Source organism: Uranotaenia lowii, chromosome 2, assembly GCF_029784155.1.
Source record: "Uranotaenia lowii strain MFRU-FL chromosome 2, ASM2978415v1, whole genome shotgun sequence".
NCBI classification, from domain to species: Eukaryota; Metazoa; Arthropoda; class Insecta; order Diptera; family Culicidae; genus Uranotaenia; species Uranotaenia lowii.
Genome location: NC_073692.1, coordinates 311,179,446 through 311,198,279, shown reverse-complemented (window position 1 = coordinate 311,198,279; position 18,834 = coordinate 311,179,446). Strand labels below are relative to the sequence as shown.

Sequence of the window (18,834 nt, the reverse complement as noted above, 5' to 3'; positions counted from 1 at the left end):
CGAACAAAGATCCAGGGTTGTAGTTAATCATCATTCCAAACGGCTGATAAAATAAACAACAGAACTTTGTGAAAATTTCTGTTTGAATATTTGGCTTTATGATTAAATATAAAATGTTCGTTACGCCGATGGATTCTCAACATCTACAATACAAATCAATACTTTTGATAACATTTTATTTTACTATATTTAACGTTCCTACACTATACAACCAATTTAGCTGGTCGATGACTAACAGCGCCATGTGATCGTACCAAACTGCTAAATCCATCGATCCCTACTTTGGCTTTCACCTCGACAAGCGTTTGTTCGGCCACTTCACGTGCCCTGTTACAGCCGTTCTCTATAACGGTAGCCAAGAAGCCCTGATCAGCCGTATACATCTCCATTCGCTCTCGAATTGGTTTCAAATGCTCAATCAGAGCTTCGGCCACAAGTAGTTTGTACTGGCCGGTATTCAAGCCCTTGGCATCGTCGCAAATTTCCTGTGGACTTTTTCCACTGGCCAAAGAATGAATTGTGACAAGATTTGCTACACCGGGACGTTTGTCCGGTTCAAAAGTAACCTCCGAGGTGAAATCGGTAACGGATTTCTTAATTTTCTCCAGAATAGCTTCAGGCTTGTCTGTAAGCATTATACAGCTTTTCGGGTCCGGATCTGATTTGGACATTTTCTTTGAAGGATCACGCAACGATTTCAAACGGCTGCTAATGTCATCTGAAATGAGCGCCTCACAGGAGGGAAATGTGGGTCCGTATCGGTTGTTGAAAGCTCTCGCCAAGGACATTGCCAGCTGCAAATGCTGAACCTGGTCTTCTCCCACAGGAACGTGGGTCGCTCTATAAAGCATTATATCGGCTGCCTGTAGCACCGGATAAATAAACAATCCCAAAGGGATTTCTTTAAGCTTAGCCGATTTTTCTTTGTACTGTGGCAAATGCGTAAGCCGAGCCATCGTTGTCATACAGCCCAGGATCCAGCTCAGTTCTGTATGCTGGGCGACAGCTGACTGAAGGAATATCGTTGATTTGGAGGGATCTATTCCACAAGCCAAAAGGGTGCCCGCCAGTTGCAGGCTGTTATGTCGTAGAACTTGAGGATCCTGGGGAAGCGTTATCGAGTGCAGATCCACTATACAGTAAGTTACATCCTCCCCGGCGTTTTGCAGATCTACCCATCGTTTAACGGCCCCGAAATAGTTACCTATGTGAAGGGCACCGGTTGGTTGGACACCAGAGAAAATTTTGCGCGGCCAAACTGTTGCCTATTCGGTTGAAAAGAATCACATTAATCAATTTCGCTACTGTGCAAAAATGACCAAGAAACTTACCTTTGAATCAGAGCTTGCGTTCCGAACAATCGGAACCAGAGAGTTTGTTCGGCGGAGGAAGGTTTTCAACATTTTGCTTTAAACTTTTGAAAATTTTCTATCGCACATTCATAACGAAGTCATCATTCTTTTCGAGACCAAAATGTAAACAAAAGTCATCGATCGAGGGGCTATCGAATGTTTTTTTCAGCGAGCAGTGTAATCTAGTGCTGGGCGATGTTCAATGTTTTTGTCGAAGGAAAATATTTCTAGAGTTTGTTTTGATAAGGTTGTAAAAGCCACTAGAAATGTTTTGAGAAAATCTATTTTTAAGGGGGAATAACACGGTTCTACGGTAATGAGTACGAATCGAGTACTGGCTATAGAACGACCAACGAAGAATCAACACAACAGGAACCAAAAAAACAATTTTGAATCCAATAGCGCTCAAACACCAAGGAGAAGATCCAACTACGCCCGTCTTATAATATATGTTTTTATTATGATCTTGTTAATCGTCTTTATCGAAATCATCTTAAAAACTGATATAATAGACTGGTTGCGTTTAGGGTTGATAACAGAATGAGTTAAGAACTATGTACGTCAATACCATCTTCAGCATCGCTGTACTCGGACCAATTCGATTCTTGATCATCGCTTGATACTATATCGACCTTCACATCGGTAACTGGCGCTTGATCCACTTCGTAATCAATGACTATAAGGTGACAGGATCAACTTCTGCTGAGGGCTCTTCATCGTGAACGGAAACACCAACCTGATCTTCATGCAGGAAACTAACGTCGCGACTCACTATCACGTTTCTTTTCTTTGGATACGCGATACGCCTTGGAATTTTCGCTGTATCCCATGAAGAGACACTTCTCTGATTTTGGGTCCCACTTCTTCCTTTTTTCGTCTGGAACTCGTACCATAACCTCCGAACCAAATACTCGAAGGTGGGCCAAATCCGGTTTAATGCCAGTGAACTTTTCTTCGGGTGTTACCTTCAATTCCGACATCAACGAACGATTGATGACGTAGGAAGCCGTAGCCACAGCTTCCGCCCAAAAACGTTTTTTCAATTTGGCGTCACACAGCATGCTCCGAGCTCGTTCGACAATCGTTCTGTTCATCCGCTCGGCTAACCCGTTCTGCTGGGGAGTGTAAGGAACACTGGTTTCATGACGAATACCTGCTTGATGAAGAAACTCTTCCATGTTGCTATTGAGGTATTCTCTGCCATTGTCGGATCTGAGACACTTGATAGTCTCACCAGTTTGGTTTTTGTGGAGTCCCGGGTCATATTATTTTTATATTGCCATGGGCTGAACCCGGCTCTTAACAATGGCCATGGGCTAAAACCCGGCTAACTATCGGTTGCCATGGGCTGAAACCCGACTTTTATTCTTCTACCGATGGCCATGGGCTGATACCCGGCTTACTATCGGTTGCCATGGGCTGAAACCCGGCTATTCATCTTTTACCGATGGCCATGGGCTAATACCCGGCTCACTATCGGTTGCCATGGCATGAAACCCGGCTATTAACAATTCGACGGCCATGGGCTGAAACCCGGCTCACTATCGTTTCAGTATAGTTTACATTTTAATATCAAATAATAACACTCACTAGAAGCCCAATCTGGGCTTGCCAATTTAAGGCTTTTGCCCTTCCGGGTGGTCGAATCCCTCTATGCCTTTATGGGCGGTCAAATTCCTCTTTGCCCTATCAGGCGGTCGAATATCTCTTTGCCCTATCAGGCGGTCGAATATCTCTTTGCCCTATCGGGCGGTCGAATACCGCTTTGCCCTATCGGGCGGCCGAATCCCTCTTTGCCTAAAGGCTTTGTATGACCAGCGCTGGGTTGCCCTCAAGCACTGGCCCCATTCCTCCCTCCTCTTTGAGGGGAAATGCAAAAACACTGGCATGGATCGCCAATGTGGAGTCCCGGATCTAGACCTTATTAAGATCCACCCAACAAACATTTTTGCTGATTAAAAACGTCAATTCTCTGATCGTATGCTGTGTTAAGGTGCTTCTTGCTGTTTCAGCTTGCTGGCTGAAGGAAGCAATACTTCAGCGCTGTTTCATCGTGTAAGGAAGTTTTATTTCAGCCAATAGAAAGTAGGGGAAAATTGGCTGAAGAATAACTCGTTCAGCCTTTGTCCAACCATTTTTGACACTATTCAAATTTGACAGGCGTCAGCTGTACAAGGGTAGTTTCGAAAGCGCCTTTCAGCCATATCAACTTTTCTGTTGTTCAGTTATTGATCAATATGCATGATAGCGAATTAATCGAAATAAGATTTTTTTTATTCTTTTAATCATTTGAAATTTCTCACTTTGCTTGGTAAAATGGCCTAACTGGGAAATTTACTTTTTTCTCGAAACATTTCAATTCCAATTTCTTCATATGAAATTGGACTTGGTTGGGAGATACTTTGGTCGCTTAAGAACGACACTTTTCTGACCCTTCGCAGAATGCATGATTGGTTCTGCGTACTGCGGCATGAGACCATAACAAGGCGTAGGTTCAAAATTCGAGAAATGAAGAAAAAAATAACACGAGAGGGGAAAGATAGCTGGCAAACATCGGACCTACATCGGTCATCATTCTTTTTGTTTTTTTTTTTTTTTTTGTTGATCCGTCAATTGACGTTTCATGTCATCTTCGCTGATTAATTTCTCCAGATCTCGATGTTTAAGGGTTGAACAGCAGCTTCTCCCTGAATGTTGGTTGCCTTCTTTCAGCAAGTTAGCTGATTTAAAATAAGAACTAAATAATGCTTCAGCGGTTGTTCAGCCAAAAATGTTTGTTGGGCAAATCCAGACTGCCGCACAACTGACTTGATTGCTTGCTACACTCTACAAAGGTCAGTTGTGCTATCGATTGCTAAACATCGTCGGTTGAGTTGGGCTCACATATATTGTCTGTATGGTCTGTATGGTGGGAGCGCAAAGACGATTTATATCAAGATACCACAGTTTTCAGCATACGATTTGAAGTCTTTGAAGGCACCAAAAACTTCACTTTTCGTTTTCAAAAAATAGATGAAAACCTTTCTGCTAGCGTCATCCACAAACGTAAGAAAATATCGGCATCCTCCGATCGATTTCGTCTCCATGGGGCCACACAAATCCGTATGAATCAATTCCAATACACAGTTTGCTCTTCTACCCTTCGATTTGAATGATTTTCGACTGTGTTTTCCTTCGATACATGGAACACACTTCAGTTGGGTGCTACTGTTGTAATTGATTCCTGTTGCCATTCCGGTTAGACGCTGCATGTTACCAACGGACAAATGACCTAACCGTCGGTGCCATAGTTCGAAATTATTCCGGGCTTGGTGCCAAATTCGCCGACTTGGTGCATACCTTCAGCTTGTACAGACCGCCAGTTTTCTTTCCGATTGCAACGATCTCCTTTTCTGGACTCAAAACTTTGCAGGACTCTTTATTGAAGACCACTTGGTACCCGTTTGAACAGATCTTGCTCACGGACATAAGGTTGATCGCCAACTCTGGAACACACAAAACATTGCTGATGGATAGTTCACATTTCTTACCATCGCAATCGGCGTCTAATTTGACAGATCCTTTCGCCACAACAGGAACAACGGAATTGTTCGCCACGTTGTTACTGCCAGACATACTAGTGGCTTCTTGCATAACGCTCCTATTCCGGCAAAGATGAGTGGTGGCTCCAGAATCAAATATCCACTCTTCCGGTCTCGTACACGCCTCCACTGTGTTGTATGCAGCGAAGAATGCTGCATGTCCGCATTGCTTTCCGTCTCGCTCCGGTTTCGTGGATCTTTTCCTCTCACCCTGCTGCTTGCATTCGGACGCATAATGGTCCAATTTATTGCAACGGTAACATTTTATCGACGATTTCTCACCGCCCTTCTGCGCTTTGGGGTTCGAATAAAATGCTTCTTCACTTGAGCCAGACTGTGATTCGCACACCTTCACATCTTGAAGAATTTTGGCTTTAACAATGTCCGCTGTCAGCTTGATGCCAGATGATTCCAGTCCAAGAATCATAGGTTCGTAGCGTTTTGGTAATCCCTTCATCAGCAAACTTGCGAGCCACGTGTCGTCGACTTTAAAACCAACCTCGGCCAATTGATGACTTGTGGTAAAAAGCTCGTTGACATATTCCTGCGTCGATTTGCATATCACCACTTCTTATCGCTCCGCGCCAACCAATCGGATTGCCGTTAACTTTCGCAAAAGTCCGATTTTTCTGGTTGAGCCATCGTCCTCGTACGTGCTTCGAAGATTGTCCCATGCTTCCTTCGCCGTCTTCGCATCTCTGACCAATCCGTAAATACTCGGTTCGATGCTTAGACATATCGTTGCCAATGCTTGCTCGGAAACCTCGTCGCTCACCGCCGGATCTTCATCGTTTCTCGCTTTCACTGCGCACCAGGTCCGTTCCTTAATAAGGACCATCTTGGTCGCGAAAGCCCAAGAACTGTAGTTCTCCGAACCTCGTAGAATTTCCCGTATAGAAAGAGCCACAGAACTGCTTCCGGTCTTGATGTTTCTCGAATTTTCCATTTTCTTGAGAAAATTTTTCAACTTATTTATTCTGCTAAGCAACCAACCGTTACTATGTAGCTTGCTGGGTCCACAACCTGATATAATAGACTGGTTGGGTTGAGGGTTGATAACAGAATGAGTTTATTAAGAACTATGTACGTTAATGGTTACTATTCCAACAAAAACATTAGGATTCGGGTTACCAGATAAATCTTTGACGTTTTGTAATTAGAAAAAAAACCTAAACAACAAGGTGAAAATTTTGAAAGAATTTAAAACATATTTTACTATATGGATTTTTCCTTCAGAAATCTCTAAAAAAGTAAGTAGAATTATTTTCAGGTCTTCCTCTAGTATTTTGAACACCTTTTGAAAAAAATATTGATAATCACTAAGCTTTAGTAAATCGAGTTTCAAAAACTTGTGTCTTTCTTGCCATTGAAAACACGCCTAAGTATTTTAGTAGGTAGTTTTTGAATGAAAAAGTGATATTTTCAAAAAAATTGCATTCAAAATAAACATTGAAGATATCTGTAAGCTAAATTTATGAAAGCTCTGTTTTGGAAAGCATCGAAACAGGGGAAAAAAACTGGTTGGAAAATTGGAATTTTACCCCTTTTTTCTGTTAACCAAAGTATTAAATTTGAATGTTTTTTTTTCTTATAGCAGTTGTTACGCTTTGTAGATTTTGGATAGAAAATCTGATAAGAATGTGTTACGAAGGGGAGAGGGGAGGTTGAAAATGATCGAAAATTGCGTTACGAATCGTATCGAATATTTGAATGGCCCCTAAGTGTAAACGATTTCAGTATCATCCCTAGATTTGTGCACGGTAGTACTTTTTTCATCTTATTTACAAATCTTCAAGGTAGGGTTGAATGTGATATTCACCGATCCTAATTGAAACCACCACCCGATGAACTTGTAAAGTTTATTGTTTTCATGTTTCCTATCCATTATCCACTTGATGTGTACGTGTGAGTTTGCGTGTGTGAGTGTGTGTAACTGGTTTTCTGTTTATGGGTGTGCTCATTTCATTACCATTTGTTTTCTTGTTTTTAAGGTTTTTCTATTTCTTCAGATGATCTTTCCAGGTCATGTTTCAAAACTTTGTTTCTTGGTCATTTTTATCATGTTTGTTTAGATTTTTGTGTTTACAAGTGTCACCTCAAATCATTTCTGTATAACATTGTGCCATTTTGCTGTTGTTTCTTTTTTTTTGTCTAATATGGCAACATCGTTTAGAAAAGAAATACAAACGTTTTGCTTTTAGCACTGATGTTTGGTGGCTTCTTCTCTCACGACTGTGTTGAATACCCATGAAAACATTCAGCTATTAAGTAGCGGATTCATTTTACTAGTATAAGTTTTTTTTCATTTTTATTACGAATGTATTCTTGTGTAAGTGTGTGTATCGTTTACATTAAATATGTGATGTTTGATCGATTTGGTTTTCATCTTTTTATGCATTTTCTTTTCTGATGATGATGTGTATGTGTTTATTTATTGTTTTAATGTCGCATGTTTCTTTTTTTTACTATAGTGTTTTGTGATAGCTGCGCGATAGCAGTTAAAAATAGTGTTTATTCTTGTTTTATATATTTTGGTATGTAGTTGTGTGTTCGATAAGAAAGCCTAACGCACATTTATGCATGAAGTTGTTGTTTGTTGGTTTTTTAGTTGTTCTTTGTGTTTGTGATCTTCAAGAGTGACAAGTAAATATTTTCTAACAATGATTGTTTATAGTCGACTGAAGCGCGTTGCTGAAAAAATGTTAAATTGAGCATTTCATTTGTCAAGGTGAACAGAAAAAAGAGATGGAAAAAGCTATGAGAAAATAGTTGTTTTTAGTTTTCCAAATATTGTTAAGTGTTTAGTTTTTTTGTGTGTGTGCGTGTGTGTATGATATGTGAGAAGCCAGACAGGTGAAAGTAGGCGGTTTTTTTTTCTGAGCCGCCACGTGGTTTAAGGTGATTGAAAGTGTTGCTTCACTCGGGTGGGGAACAAGAATGAGAGAAAAAATTTCAATGAATTGGGTTGTCAATTCAAGATTGGGAAAAGAGAAAATTCTTTTGAGAGGATTCATTTATGTTTATAACTATGACGGGTTATGTTACACCAAATATGTTATCGATAAATTTATTATAACTAATACTGCGGGAGAGAAATATATTGATTGTGATTATTGTATTTACAGTGAACTCAGATTATCTCGATTGATTTGCATGATTTGGGAATGTGAGTTATTTAGGTTTTTTTAACCTTAACACGCGATTTTGATTGTGTTTCTTTTTTTTCAATTATTATTTTGCTATGTGAATGAAGGATGTTGAGTGATTATGCTTTTCACTAGCTTATCTGGTTACGAAATCTTTTCCAAACTTTTCGATTGAATTGAAGTAATTGATTGTGCTTCTAAAATGACGATGATTGTGAGTGAGTGTGCAGTACTTCAATTAGCTCAATTTTCAACAGTATGAGTGATGATGTTCTCTTTTGTTTTATAAATTTCCATGTTTATTGCTGATATTGTTTTTTTTTCTGTTTTCTTACTAACGTGTTTGTAGTTGGTGACCTATTTAGTAATTTTTTACTGTTTCTCTTTTTATTTTCTCAGAACGAACAATCAGAAAACGGACCTTTGTGATGGGTTCAAACTCGCTTAGTGTGTTGTACTGTTAAACTTGACAAACATTCAACAATAGAAAAACTGATACTAATTCTATTTTTATTTTTGGGTCTTGTTTTGCATATTTCGTTTAGTGTGCTACTGATTTTTTGACACTGTTGAAAACCTAAGTGCTAGCAAAAAATTCATGTTATCTTTTTATTTTTGGTTTGTTTAATTCAATAGATTTACTCACCCAATTCATTTAATCGATATTTGATTTATTTATCGTTTGATTTGTTTTGCTTGTATAATTTCAAATTTTTTCATTAAATCGCCCTCGTCTCTCACGCTAGAAGATTTGCTGTTTTTTTTGCTTGATGCTTGCTGATGGTGTTAGTTTCGTTTTTTGATGTTAGTTTTGTTGTTATTTTCCGCTTTCTTGTTTAAGTGCATATAGAGTTTCCTGTCTTTGTTTTCTGCTCAAATGTTTCATTTTTCAGGAATGTTTGGTTCACTTTTAGAAGACAACCAATCAGATCAACTGTCTAAGCTTCTGCCTGCGACTGTCCGTTTTAAGTTTTGCGTTTCTTTAACCACCACGTGATTGGTATTCGGGTGAGAGTTCACTGGTATTTTAGCTGAAGGGATTTTACTTGCTGACGAAAAGGTCGGTTAGAGAACGAAAAAAGTGGCAAGGATCCACGAGAATAGAAAATTATAAATATTTTTAAATAATCAATGCAAACATTCATTATTGTTCTTAAGAATGAAGATTTTTGCTTGTCCCTTTTGTTAATCTTGTCTGGTGTTAGCCACATGATTCTTTCCGTTTAAAACTTGGTTCCATAGATGATTTAACTTCATTTAGAAAGAATCCGGTTCGAAGGACCAAAATCAACCTATTATTAAAAATCAGACCTGATTAAAATACCTATTTCAATGGCTTCAAGAAATTCAAAAATAAATATTCAACTTACAATGCAGAATGAAATTTGAAAATTGAAATTTAGAATTTTGCCTTTTTTTAGAATCAAAATAGCCGAATACGAGTCTAGACGGTGTCAAAAAAGGAATATAAATAAATAACTCCGAATAGAGCATTCTTTCCGACGAATCACAGAAGGGAAACACGCAAATTCCCGAATTTCTTTCTTGCTTTCAGATTTACATAATTCGTGAACGACTGGGGTAGATACATACACGAAATTTGGCGTGTTTAGCAAGTCAATTAAGAAACCGGTAACCTTTTTCTCTTCTCTTTATGTGGTCTACTCATAAAATGAGACAGCAACAAATCATGATTCAGAAGTGGCGAGTATCTTCTTCTCAGTTTTAAGGTAATCTCTGAACCTGCGTTCTGAATTCTGAACACTAAATTCTTGACCCAAATTCTGTAATCGAATTCTGGATTCTAAATCTGATTTCCGAGTGTCAATTTTTCTATGTGCAACTAAATTCTGAATCCTCCATCTGAATTCTGAATCTGAATTTCGAATCTTAATCCTCAAACTAAATCCTCAATATAAATTTTGATTTTAATTCCTGAATTCGATTTCTGAGTTCTTTATTCTGAGTTGAATGCTTAATTGCGAGTTCTATGTTCCGAATTATGTGTTCTGATATTCTAAGTTCGGAATTCTGAGCACTGAACTCTGAGTTCAAAATTCTGAGATCTAAATCCTAAACTGTGAGTATTGGTTCTGAATTCCGAGCTTTGAATCCTGTATTCTAAATTCTAAGTTTCGAATTCTGCGTTCTATATTCTGAATTATGAAGTTCTGAACTCTGGGTTCTTAATTCTGAACTTTGATTTATCAACTCTGAATTGTGTGATCTGAATTCTGAGCTCCGAAGTCTGAGTTCTACGTTCTGATTCTTTCGTTATGGATTCTGAGCTCTGAAATCTTTTATCAAGTTTTTTCGTTCTGAATTCTGTGTTCGGTATTCTGAGTTTTGAATTAGGCGTTTTCTTAGTTATGAATTTTGAGTTCAAAACTCTGAGTTTTGAATTCTGAGTTCTGAATTCATAATTATTAGTTCTAAATTTTGAGTTCTGAATTCCGCGCTTGGAATTCCGAATTCTTAATACTAAATTTTAAGATCACAATTCTGTGTTCTCAATTTAGAATTCTGTGTATTCTGAGTACAGAATTCTATGATAAGAATTCTGAGTTATGAATTCTAGGTACTGAACTCTGCGTTCTATATTCTGAATTATGAATTCTGAACTCTGGGTTCTTAATTCTTAGCTTTGATTTATGAATTCTGAATTGTGAGTTCTGAGTTCCGAAGTTTGAGTTAGAAGTTCTTAATTTTTTCGTTCGGGATTCTGAGCTCTGCAATCTTTTTTCAGATTTTTTCGTTCTGAATTCTGGGTTCAGTATCAGAGATCTGAATCAGGCGTTTTTTTAGTTATAAATTTTGAGTTAAAAACCCTGAGTTCTGAATTCATAATTATTAGTTCTAAATTTTGAGTTCTGAATTCCGAGCTTTGAATTCTGAATTCCTAAATCTGAGTTCCGAATACCGAATTCTGCGTTCTGAATTTTGAATTCTGAGTTTTACGTTGTTCTGAATTCTGAGTTCTGAGCTCTGGATTCTAAGTTCCAAATTTTGAGTACTTTAATTTGAATTCTGTGTATTCAGAGTTCTGTATTCTGAGATTAAAATGATGAGTTAAGAATTCTGAGCTATGAATTCTAAGTACTGAATTCTGCGTTCTATATTCTGAATTATGAAGTTCTGAACTCTGGGTTTTTAATTCTGAGCTTTGATTTATGAGTTGTGAATTGTGAGTTCCAAATTCTGAGTTCTAATTTCTGATTTTTTCGTTCTGGATTTTGAGCTGGGGATTTTTTTTTATTATCTGACAATTTGCGCCAGGGGTCTTCAGATTTTCCCCAAAATTGAAAATTTGGTTCATTTTTGCGACTTAAAAACACATGTATTTTTTCAGATTTCTAACATTTTTATTTTTTGAGTTAGCTTCGGTTAGATTTTTTTGTAAATAAAAAATAACCATTTTTCAAAGCTACATAACTCCGTTGTTTCTCAACGGAAATTATAAAATAGCACATCAAAATGCATTGAAATTTTATCAGCTTTCCAAATAGAATAGTTGAAAAAAATTAAATAATGACCTTCAATATGAAAAGTTGTAAATAAACTTTAAATGGCGTCTAAAAGTACCGTCTGCACCACCGAATATTTTGCAAAAAATACCATTGTGTAGCTCGATTCATGATGCAACTTTCATCTGAAGACACCAAAGTGGGCCATTAACACCTTGAAGAGTTATGAAAGAAATAATGACAATAAATCCCTTTTTTTGTATCGAAAACAAACAATGGTCGAACAACTGCACTCACATATGGAGATAGCAAGCACTTCTAACAACATGGAAACAAAAGAACTTACCAAAGCAGGTAAAAAACACTACTTTTTCGTGCTTTGTAGATTGTTTGCAGCAAAACTGACTTTGAATTTTAACCAAAATTTTGAGTATCGTATTGTTTGAGTGATATAACTAATAATGGGAATGTTGCTTTTACAACCTGGTCACAAACTATGTAACTTATTAATTTTTCGATCAAAGATCATTGTGAAGCATAATCAATGCCAATAGTGGAAGGTTCAGTTCCAGTGTTTGGGATCACAAAAATGTGATTAAAAAAATGAAATATAGACGTGCTATAGTGACATAGTTTTTGTATCGGGAGCTAAGCACTGGACACCACAATTCTTTCCCATTGATCAAAAAAGTATGAGAAAGTGGCACAAATTTTGTAGAAATAATCAAAGAGCTCGGTATGGCCAGCCCAGGCTGTAAAATGATGAAAATATGATACTTTTACCGTATTCGTTTTCTACATTCGCCCAGTTTTGAGGTTTACCATACTAGAACGAACATAATTCGTCTTCAGCGTTTTGCTACCTCGATCGCTCACACACGAATCTTCAGTGTTCCACCGTCCATTTTAAATCAAATCTGAGGAATTACGGATGCAAAACTTAGCGCATAAACTTCTAAAAATGACAGTAAAATGTGCATAACTTGTTGTGACCTGGTGCAAAACTGGGTATAAACAAATACTTTAATAGATTTTTGGATATAACATGAAGTCAGTTAAGCTGCAACAATCTACCGCCCCTTCTTTCATAACAGTCCCATATACAAAAATAAGCAAGCGAGACAATCAGCTTTTTCTGTTTTGGAATATATTTTTAACTTGTGACCACCACTTTCAGCATAAACGAAAATCGTTTCTCGGTTGTCATAATAAATCGTTAGGCCTGAAATTTTCGAAATTGGGTTATTGGTAAGGTCGAGAGCGCCATTTTTATTCATTATAGGACTGTTAATCGACCATATTTGAAACCTTTTCCGAATCTACTAGCATAACAGTCCCATACAAAATATATTTTTCTCACCAAGCTACTTTCTAAGACTTGAATTTGATCATTTTTGAACTTCTTAATGCAATTGTAAGGAAAAGAAACATACTTTTGCAAAAATGTATCATGAATTCCACATTTTAAGTTGAATCTTTTTACGATTTTTGATTGCATCCGATAGTTTTTCGCTCAGGAAGTCATTCCTAAGAAAGTCAGACCTGCCTTCGAAAACTAGTGTACATCATTCGACATCAAGTGAGTTAAAAAAATGTTTAAATGATTCAAAGCAATAAACCAAAGACTATTTCGCCGAAAGAAACATTGAAAAGTAACCAAATCCGTGGTATTTCACATATGGGACTGTTATTCAGGTATATTTCATATAGGACTGCCACGAATTGATATTTTTTTTTTGAAATTTCTAGAACAAAACCTCTTTTTTTAGTCTTTTATGTTGAAGCCTTATGTTGACCTAAAATGACGAAAATTCATATGGGACTGTTATGCGAGTAAGGGCAGTCTGAAAAGGACGAAAAAATAGTGTTTTTTACCAGCTTTGATAAGTTCTTTTGTTTCCATGTTGTTAGAAGTGCTTGCTATCTCCATATGTGAGTGCAGTTGTTCGACCATTGTTTGTTTTCGATGCAAAAAAAGAGATTTATTGTCATTATTTCTTTCATAACTCTTCAAGGTGTTAATGGCCCACTTTGGTGTCTTCAGATGAAAGTTGCATCATGAATCGAGCTACACAATGGTATTTTTTGCAAAATATTCGGTGGTGCAGACGGTACTTTTTGACGCCATTTAAAGTTTATTTACAACTTTTCATGTTGAAGGTCATTATTTAATTTTTTTCAACTATTCTATTTGGAAAGCTGATAAAATTTCAATGCATTTTGATGTGCTATTTTATAATTTCCGTTGAGAAACAACAAAGTTATGTAGCTTTGAAAAATGGTTATTTTTTATATATAAAAAAATCTAACCGAAGCTAACTCAAAAAATAAAAATGTTAGAAATCTGAAAAAATACATGTGTTTTTAAGTCGCAAAAATGAACCAAATTTTCAATTTTGGGGAAAATCTGAAGACCCCCGGCGCAAACCCGTCAGATAATAAAAAAAAATCCCCAGCTCTGAAATCTTTTACCAGGTATTTTCGTTCTGAATTCGGTGTTTGGTATTCGGAGTTCTGATTTATGCGTTTTCTTAGTTATGAATTCTGAGTTCTAAATTCTGAGTTCTGAATTCAGAATTATTAGTTCTAAATTCTGAGTTCTGAATTCCGAGCTTTGAACTCTGAATTCTGAGATCCGAATTCTGAATTCTGCGTTCTGATTTTTGAATACTGAATTAAACGTTGTTCTGAATTCTGTGTTCCGAATTCTGAGCTTGGAATTCTAAGTTTCAAATTCTGAGTTCCATATTCTGAATTTTGTGTATTCAGAGTTCGGTATTCTGTGTTCAGAATTCTAAGTTAAGAAATCTGAGTTCTGAATTCTGAGCTATAAATTTTGAATTCTGAGTATTGAATTCTGCGTTCGATATTCTGAATTATGCGTTCTAAGTTCTAAGTTCTGATTTCTTCGTTCGGGATTCTGAGCTCTGAATTCTTCTATCTGATTTTTTTGTTCTGAATTCTGTGTTTGGTATTCTGAGTTCCGAATTATGAGGTTTCTTAGTTATGAATTCTGAGTACTAAACTCTGAGTTTTGAATTCTGAGTTCTGAATTCAGAATTATTAGTTCTAAACTCTGAGTTCCGAATTCCGAGCTTTGAATTCTGAATTCTTAATTCTAAGTTCCGAATTCTGCGTTCTGAGTTTTGAATTCTGAATTATTCGTTGTTCTGAATTCTGAGTTTCGAATTCTGACCTCTGAATTCTAAGTTCCAAATTCTGAGTTCTATATTTTGAATTCTGTGTATTCAGGGCTCAGAATTCTGAATTCTGAGTTATAAATTTAAGAACTAAATTCTGAGTTCAGAGGTTTTGAATTCTGAGTTGCAAATTCGGAGTTCTGAATTAAGAATTCTTAGTTTCAAATTATGAATTTTGGGTATTGATTTTTGAGTTCTGAATTGTGAGTTTTGAATTGTGAGTTCCAAATTCTGAGTTACAAGTTTTGAGTTCTAAGTTCTGAATTTCCGAGTTCTTTATTTTGAATTCTGAACTCTGAGTTCTGGATTCTGAGCTCTGAACTCAAAGTTATAAATCTTGAGCTCTGAATCTGAATCTTGTTCTTTGTCTGAATTCTAAATTTTGAACTACTAAAAAAATACAAATCTTAAATCGCAATCAGTTGAAAATTGATGAGTTAAAACTTTCAGCGGATGTATTGTGGAAACACATGGATCAAAATCGTTTTGACATTTCAAGAATGTCTCAAAGATACAGGGGAAAAATAGGAATTCTATTTTTTTCCCATTTCGATGACAAAAGTGTATAATCTATCGGAAACTAAAACTTTCACGAACATGGTAGTTTAAGAGGACCAGGAAAGGATCTTATGATAGGCATTAGAAATAAAACCTATTTTAAATGCATTGAGACTAATTAGGAACTAGATATAGGCACATAGAAGAAGGCAACAAAGAAACAGTTTTAACTTATACAAAGAAAATGAACAGTTCTTTCAAAATAAAATAAAAAACCAAAAAACTCAAAATCATAGCTGTAAAATCTTACAATTATACGTTCATCATGTCTTGTTGTATTGTCTGCACTACACTTGCATATATAATAATTATAATTACTACGATAATTAGCTACATTGAAATATAGTTTCGTTTTCCCCCCCGCACCCTTTTAAGCAAAGGAGGGGGGAAAAGCTAGTCTCATGTGTTGTTTCTCACGACAAGAAAAAACCGAAGGTGTATATGTGTGTATGTGTATAAAAAAGGAGTCGCTGCGATTTGAAGTTCCTTCTTGCTACTACTCGATTGAGCACTTCAGCCATCATCAGTGATGCACAGCGTGACAGAAATGAACCTTGTAAATGTAATTCTTTTTTACTTATTCTTTTCACTGTTATTGTATAAATAATGAGAGTTAAACCAATAATGGCGATGTCAACATTTTGCTTCGCAAAACATACAAATACTTGTCTAATGATAATGCTATTTTTTTCCTTCTAAAAATATCATACCACTTTCGTTCTTCCCTTACATTTTTTTCCATCTTTTCTCGATTGTGTAAATAAGTAAAAACTATGTCAACACCCTTAGCGAATGTGTGATTACTGTAAGTCTGGGTAGCGTCAGTTTCTTTTTTTTTTTATAGTGAAGATTGAGACTGCTTTTATTGAGTTTTGAAAATACCGTTTACAGTGGAAACGCAATCTTTCGTCGATCCAATTTTCGCTTAACCTTCTACAGTTCCTCTCTTTCGGTTTTTGCTGTCTGAGTTTGTTTGTTTCGTCTAATTTTACTTCTGATTTTCAACATTAAGCTTAAATAAGTCTCTTACATATTGTTTGTAGAATATTGTGTTTTCTGTGTCTCCTTCTATTTATTTTCTGTGTGTGTCTGTGTGTTTTTGTGTTGTTTTCCTTTGTGTAAAATATGTGCCGATGCGGTTTCTTGTTGTTGATGTTGTTTTAGCAAAACGATTCAGCTTGTTCAAGTTTGGTCATCGGTGTTTTAATCCTTATGCAATCTTCCAGCGTGAGCTGTTTGTCATACAAAATCCAGCTCGCTGCGCTTCCTGTACATTCGCCGTTCCATTGTTCGCTCGAACCACTTCTTCAGCTCGGACACGATGAACACGCTCGAGGTAAGCGAAACGAGGAACACCAGATCCATGGCGGACAGAGCCTCGGTTTGGAATACCATCTGCAGAGGAGGGAAGTAGATAACCAGCAGCTGCCCGAGCAGAGAAAATCCGACCGCCAGCAGGAACATCTTGTTGGTGAAGAGGCCGATCTACGAAGAAATATCGTTGAATTAGTTAGGTTTAATACAGGCAAGTGCGAAACTTACCTGGAATACGCTCTTGGTCTGGGACCGACAGCTCAGCGCGTTCCACATGTCGAACAGGACGAAGCAGGTGAATGTCATCGTGGTATCCCGGCTAGTGACACCGGTTCCGTCGTTCATTTCCCGTTGAAAGACCCACAGCGTTCCTAGGATGATGATACCGGCCGACAGCAGTACGTTGATGATCAACGACTTCGAGATCATGGGCTGTTTAACGTTGCGAGGTTTCTGTTTGAGCACGTCCTGATCTACGGGTTCCACTCCTAGCGACTGTGCCGGCGGCCCATCCATAATGATGTTGATCCACAGAATCTGCATAGCATTCAACGGGTTTGAAATCCCCATCAGTGTCGACAGAGCTATCAAAGACAGAGCCGCGATCGACGTACTTAGTTGAAAGCGTACGAAGTTACGAATGTTCCAGAAAATTCCTTTGCCTTCCTCAATGGCCGCTCTGAAATCCAAAAAAACAAAAATAATGAGCAAAAACCACAAACTCCAACATTTACCAATACAATCTTACATAATAGTGTGGAAATCGTCATCCACCAGGATCATGTCGGCAGCCTCTTTGCAGACGTCGGTACCGTTTTTGCCCATGGCGATGCCGATGTCGGCACGCTTCAATGCCACCCCATCGTTGACTCCGTCTCCGGTCATGCCGACGATGTGTCCGTTGTGCTGCAGCGCCTTGACGATCGCAAGTTTGTGCTTCGGTGTCACCCGGTAGAATACGCTTACCGCGTTGATGGCCTTCTCCAGCTGAATCTCGCTCATCTGGTCCAGATCGTGCCCGGAGAGGGCCTGCATGTGCACGATGTCCAGCCCGATCTTGGAGGCTGTATTCAAGAAGGTAGTTTTGTGTTAGATTCTTAATATATTGAACCCAACGACGATTCTAAAACAGTATTGGTTTGAGAATCCTCAAAAACTCATAAAACGTCAGCATCGCGGTAATACCCGATTTCGTACACTTTGAACTTCCCCGAGTATGAAATCGTAAAGAATTCCTGTAGAGATTGTGTCCCACGTAGTCATAGAAACAATTACATTATATGGCATTGAACGTACCTCAACTGCCACAAAAGCGCTTAGTGTAGGTAGGATGCTCCCTTACGTACCTCAGTAACTTTGAAGAAGGAAGCTGCTATCTAGCGTGGCGGAAACTTTCAATATTAATAGCTGTAAAAGCTACATTGAAGATTAGTATTGTGGTTCGTTCCAGGGTAAATTTGGAAGCACAGGACCACTTCTGGACTCAACTAGTTCATATTGGGACATGGAAAGCGCAGTGAACGCGTGAGCAGCGCAATGCTTTTAGAGTGGTAATGTCACTGAATTCTTTGGTTTTCCTTACCAAAAATCTCTGCGCATTTTTTGCCTTGGCTACTGTTACAGCTAAATGTCAGTAAATTATCCATAATCACACCAAGATCCAGATAAGATTCATTTTTTTTTTCAAAAGACACGCTCTCAGTTATTTAAAGATGGATTATCTAAAGATAATAACACTGCCCCTGGGTCCCAGATTTGTGAATGGGAGTAGTTGAAGCCGTTTTCCAAAGTTTGGGAAGAGAAATGATTCCAAGGACTTGATAAATATCATGCTTACTGGAATGCCTGAGAGTCACGGCATTGATTGGTAAAAATCGAGGGCAGACTATCGGGGCCTGCTTGCTCCCTTACGCCTGTTGATTCCTAACAGCGCCTTCCTTACAATATTTGGGGTGACTTTCATTTCGGGAATATTGATGTTGAACGAGTTTACTGTAGCAAAGTGTTGAATACTCCTACTGGCATTCATGTGTTCTACATAAGTGTTTTTTCTTTTGTATGGGTTAATGAGCTACCTGGCTCACCCGGAAAAGAAAAACAGACCGGGGGACATAAGAGGAAAATGTACATGAGAGCATGATGGATCTAGATCTAGAGCCATCATGCATGAGAGTACAATAGCTTACACGGTAATTTTAGATTATTCAGAGACTGAATAA

The 18,834-nt window shown here is 37.7% G+C and overlaps 3 protein-coding genes across 3 annotated transcripts in view; all 3 read right to left on the bottom strand.

The window, feature by feature from the left end:
* Positions 1-155: 155 nt before the first annotated feature.
* Positions 156-1,468, bottom strand: LOC129746320 (tryptophan--tRNA ligase, mitochondrial). Its single transcript, XM_055739920.1, has 2 exons — positions 1,332-1,468; positions 156-1,265 (listed from the first exon to the last, which is right to left on the bottom strand). The coding sequence occupies exons 1-2, from the start codon at positions 1,401-1,403 to the stop codon at positions 204-206; spliced, it is 1,134 nt and encodes a 377-aa protein (XP_055595895.1). The 5' UTR covers positions 1,404-1,468; the 3' UTR covers positions 156-203.
* Positions 1,469-4,649: 3,181 nt separating this feature from the next.
* Positions 4,650-5,360, bottom strand: LOC129742874 (uncharacterized). The gene has a single exon (XM_055734819.1). The coding sequence runs from the start codon at positions 5,358-5,360 to the stop codon at positions 4,650-4,652; it is 711 nt and encodes a 236-aa protein (XP_055590794.1).
* A 1,418-nt stretch (positions 5,361-6,778) lies between these two features.
* Positions 6,779-18,834, bottom strand: part of LOC129746318 (calcium-transporting ATPase type 2C member 1) — a 50,477-nt gene continuing 38,421 nt past the window's right edge. The window contains exons 7-9 of the mRNA XM_055739918.1: positions 17,364-17,679; positions 16,844-17,294; positions 6,779-16,786 (exon numbers count right to left, since the gene is read on the bottom strand). Of these exons, the coding sequence (XP_055595893.1) occupies positions 16,541-16,786; positions 16,844-17,294; positions 17,364-17,679 (1,013 nt within the window). The 3' untranslated portion in view covers positions 6,779-16,540. The remainder of the gene's footprint in view (positions 16,787-16,843; positions 17,295-17,363; positions 17,680-18,834) is intronic.

Excerpts from the sequence above, each read along its gene's own strand:
- LOC129746320 (XM_055739920.1), bottom strand. The coding sequence starts at position 1,403 with ATGTTGAAAACCTTCCTCCGCCGAACAAACTCTCTGGTTCCGATTGTT. Across the intron at positions 1,266-1,331 it reads ACGCAAGCTCTGATTCAAAG|GCAACAGTTTGGCCGCGCAA; the intron begins GTAAGTTTCTTG and ends TCAACCGAATAG.
- LOC129742874 (XM_055734819.1), bottom strand. The coding sequence starts at position 5,360 with ATGATTCTTGGACTGGAATCATCTGGCATCAAGCTGACAGCGGACATT.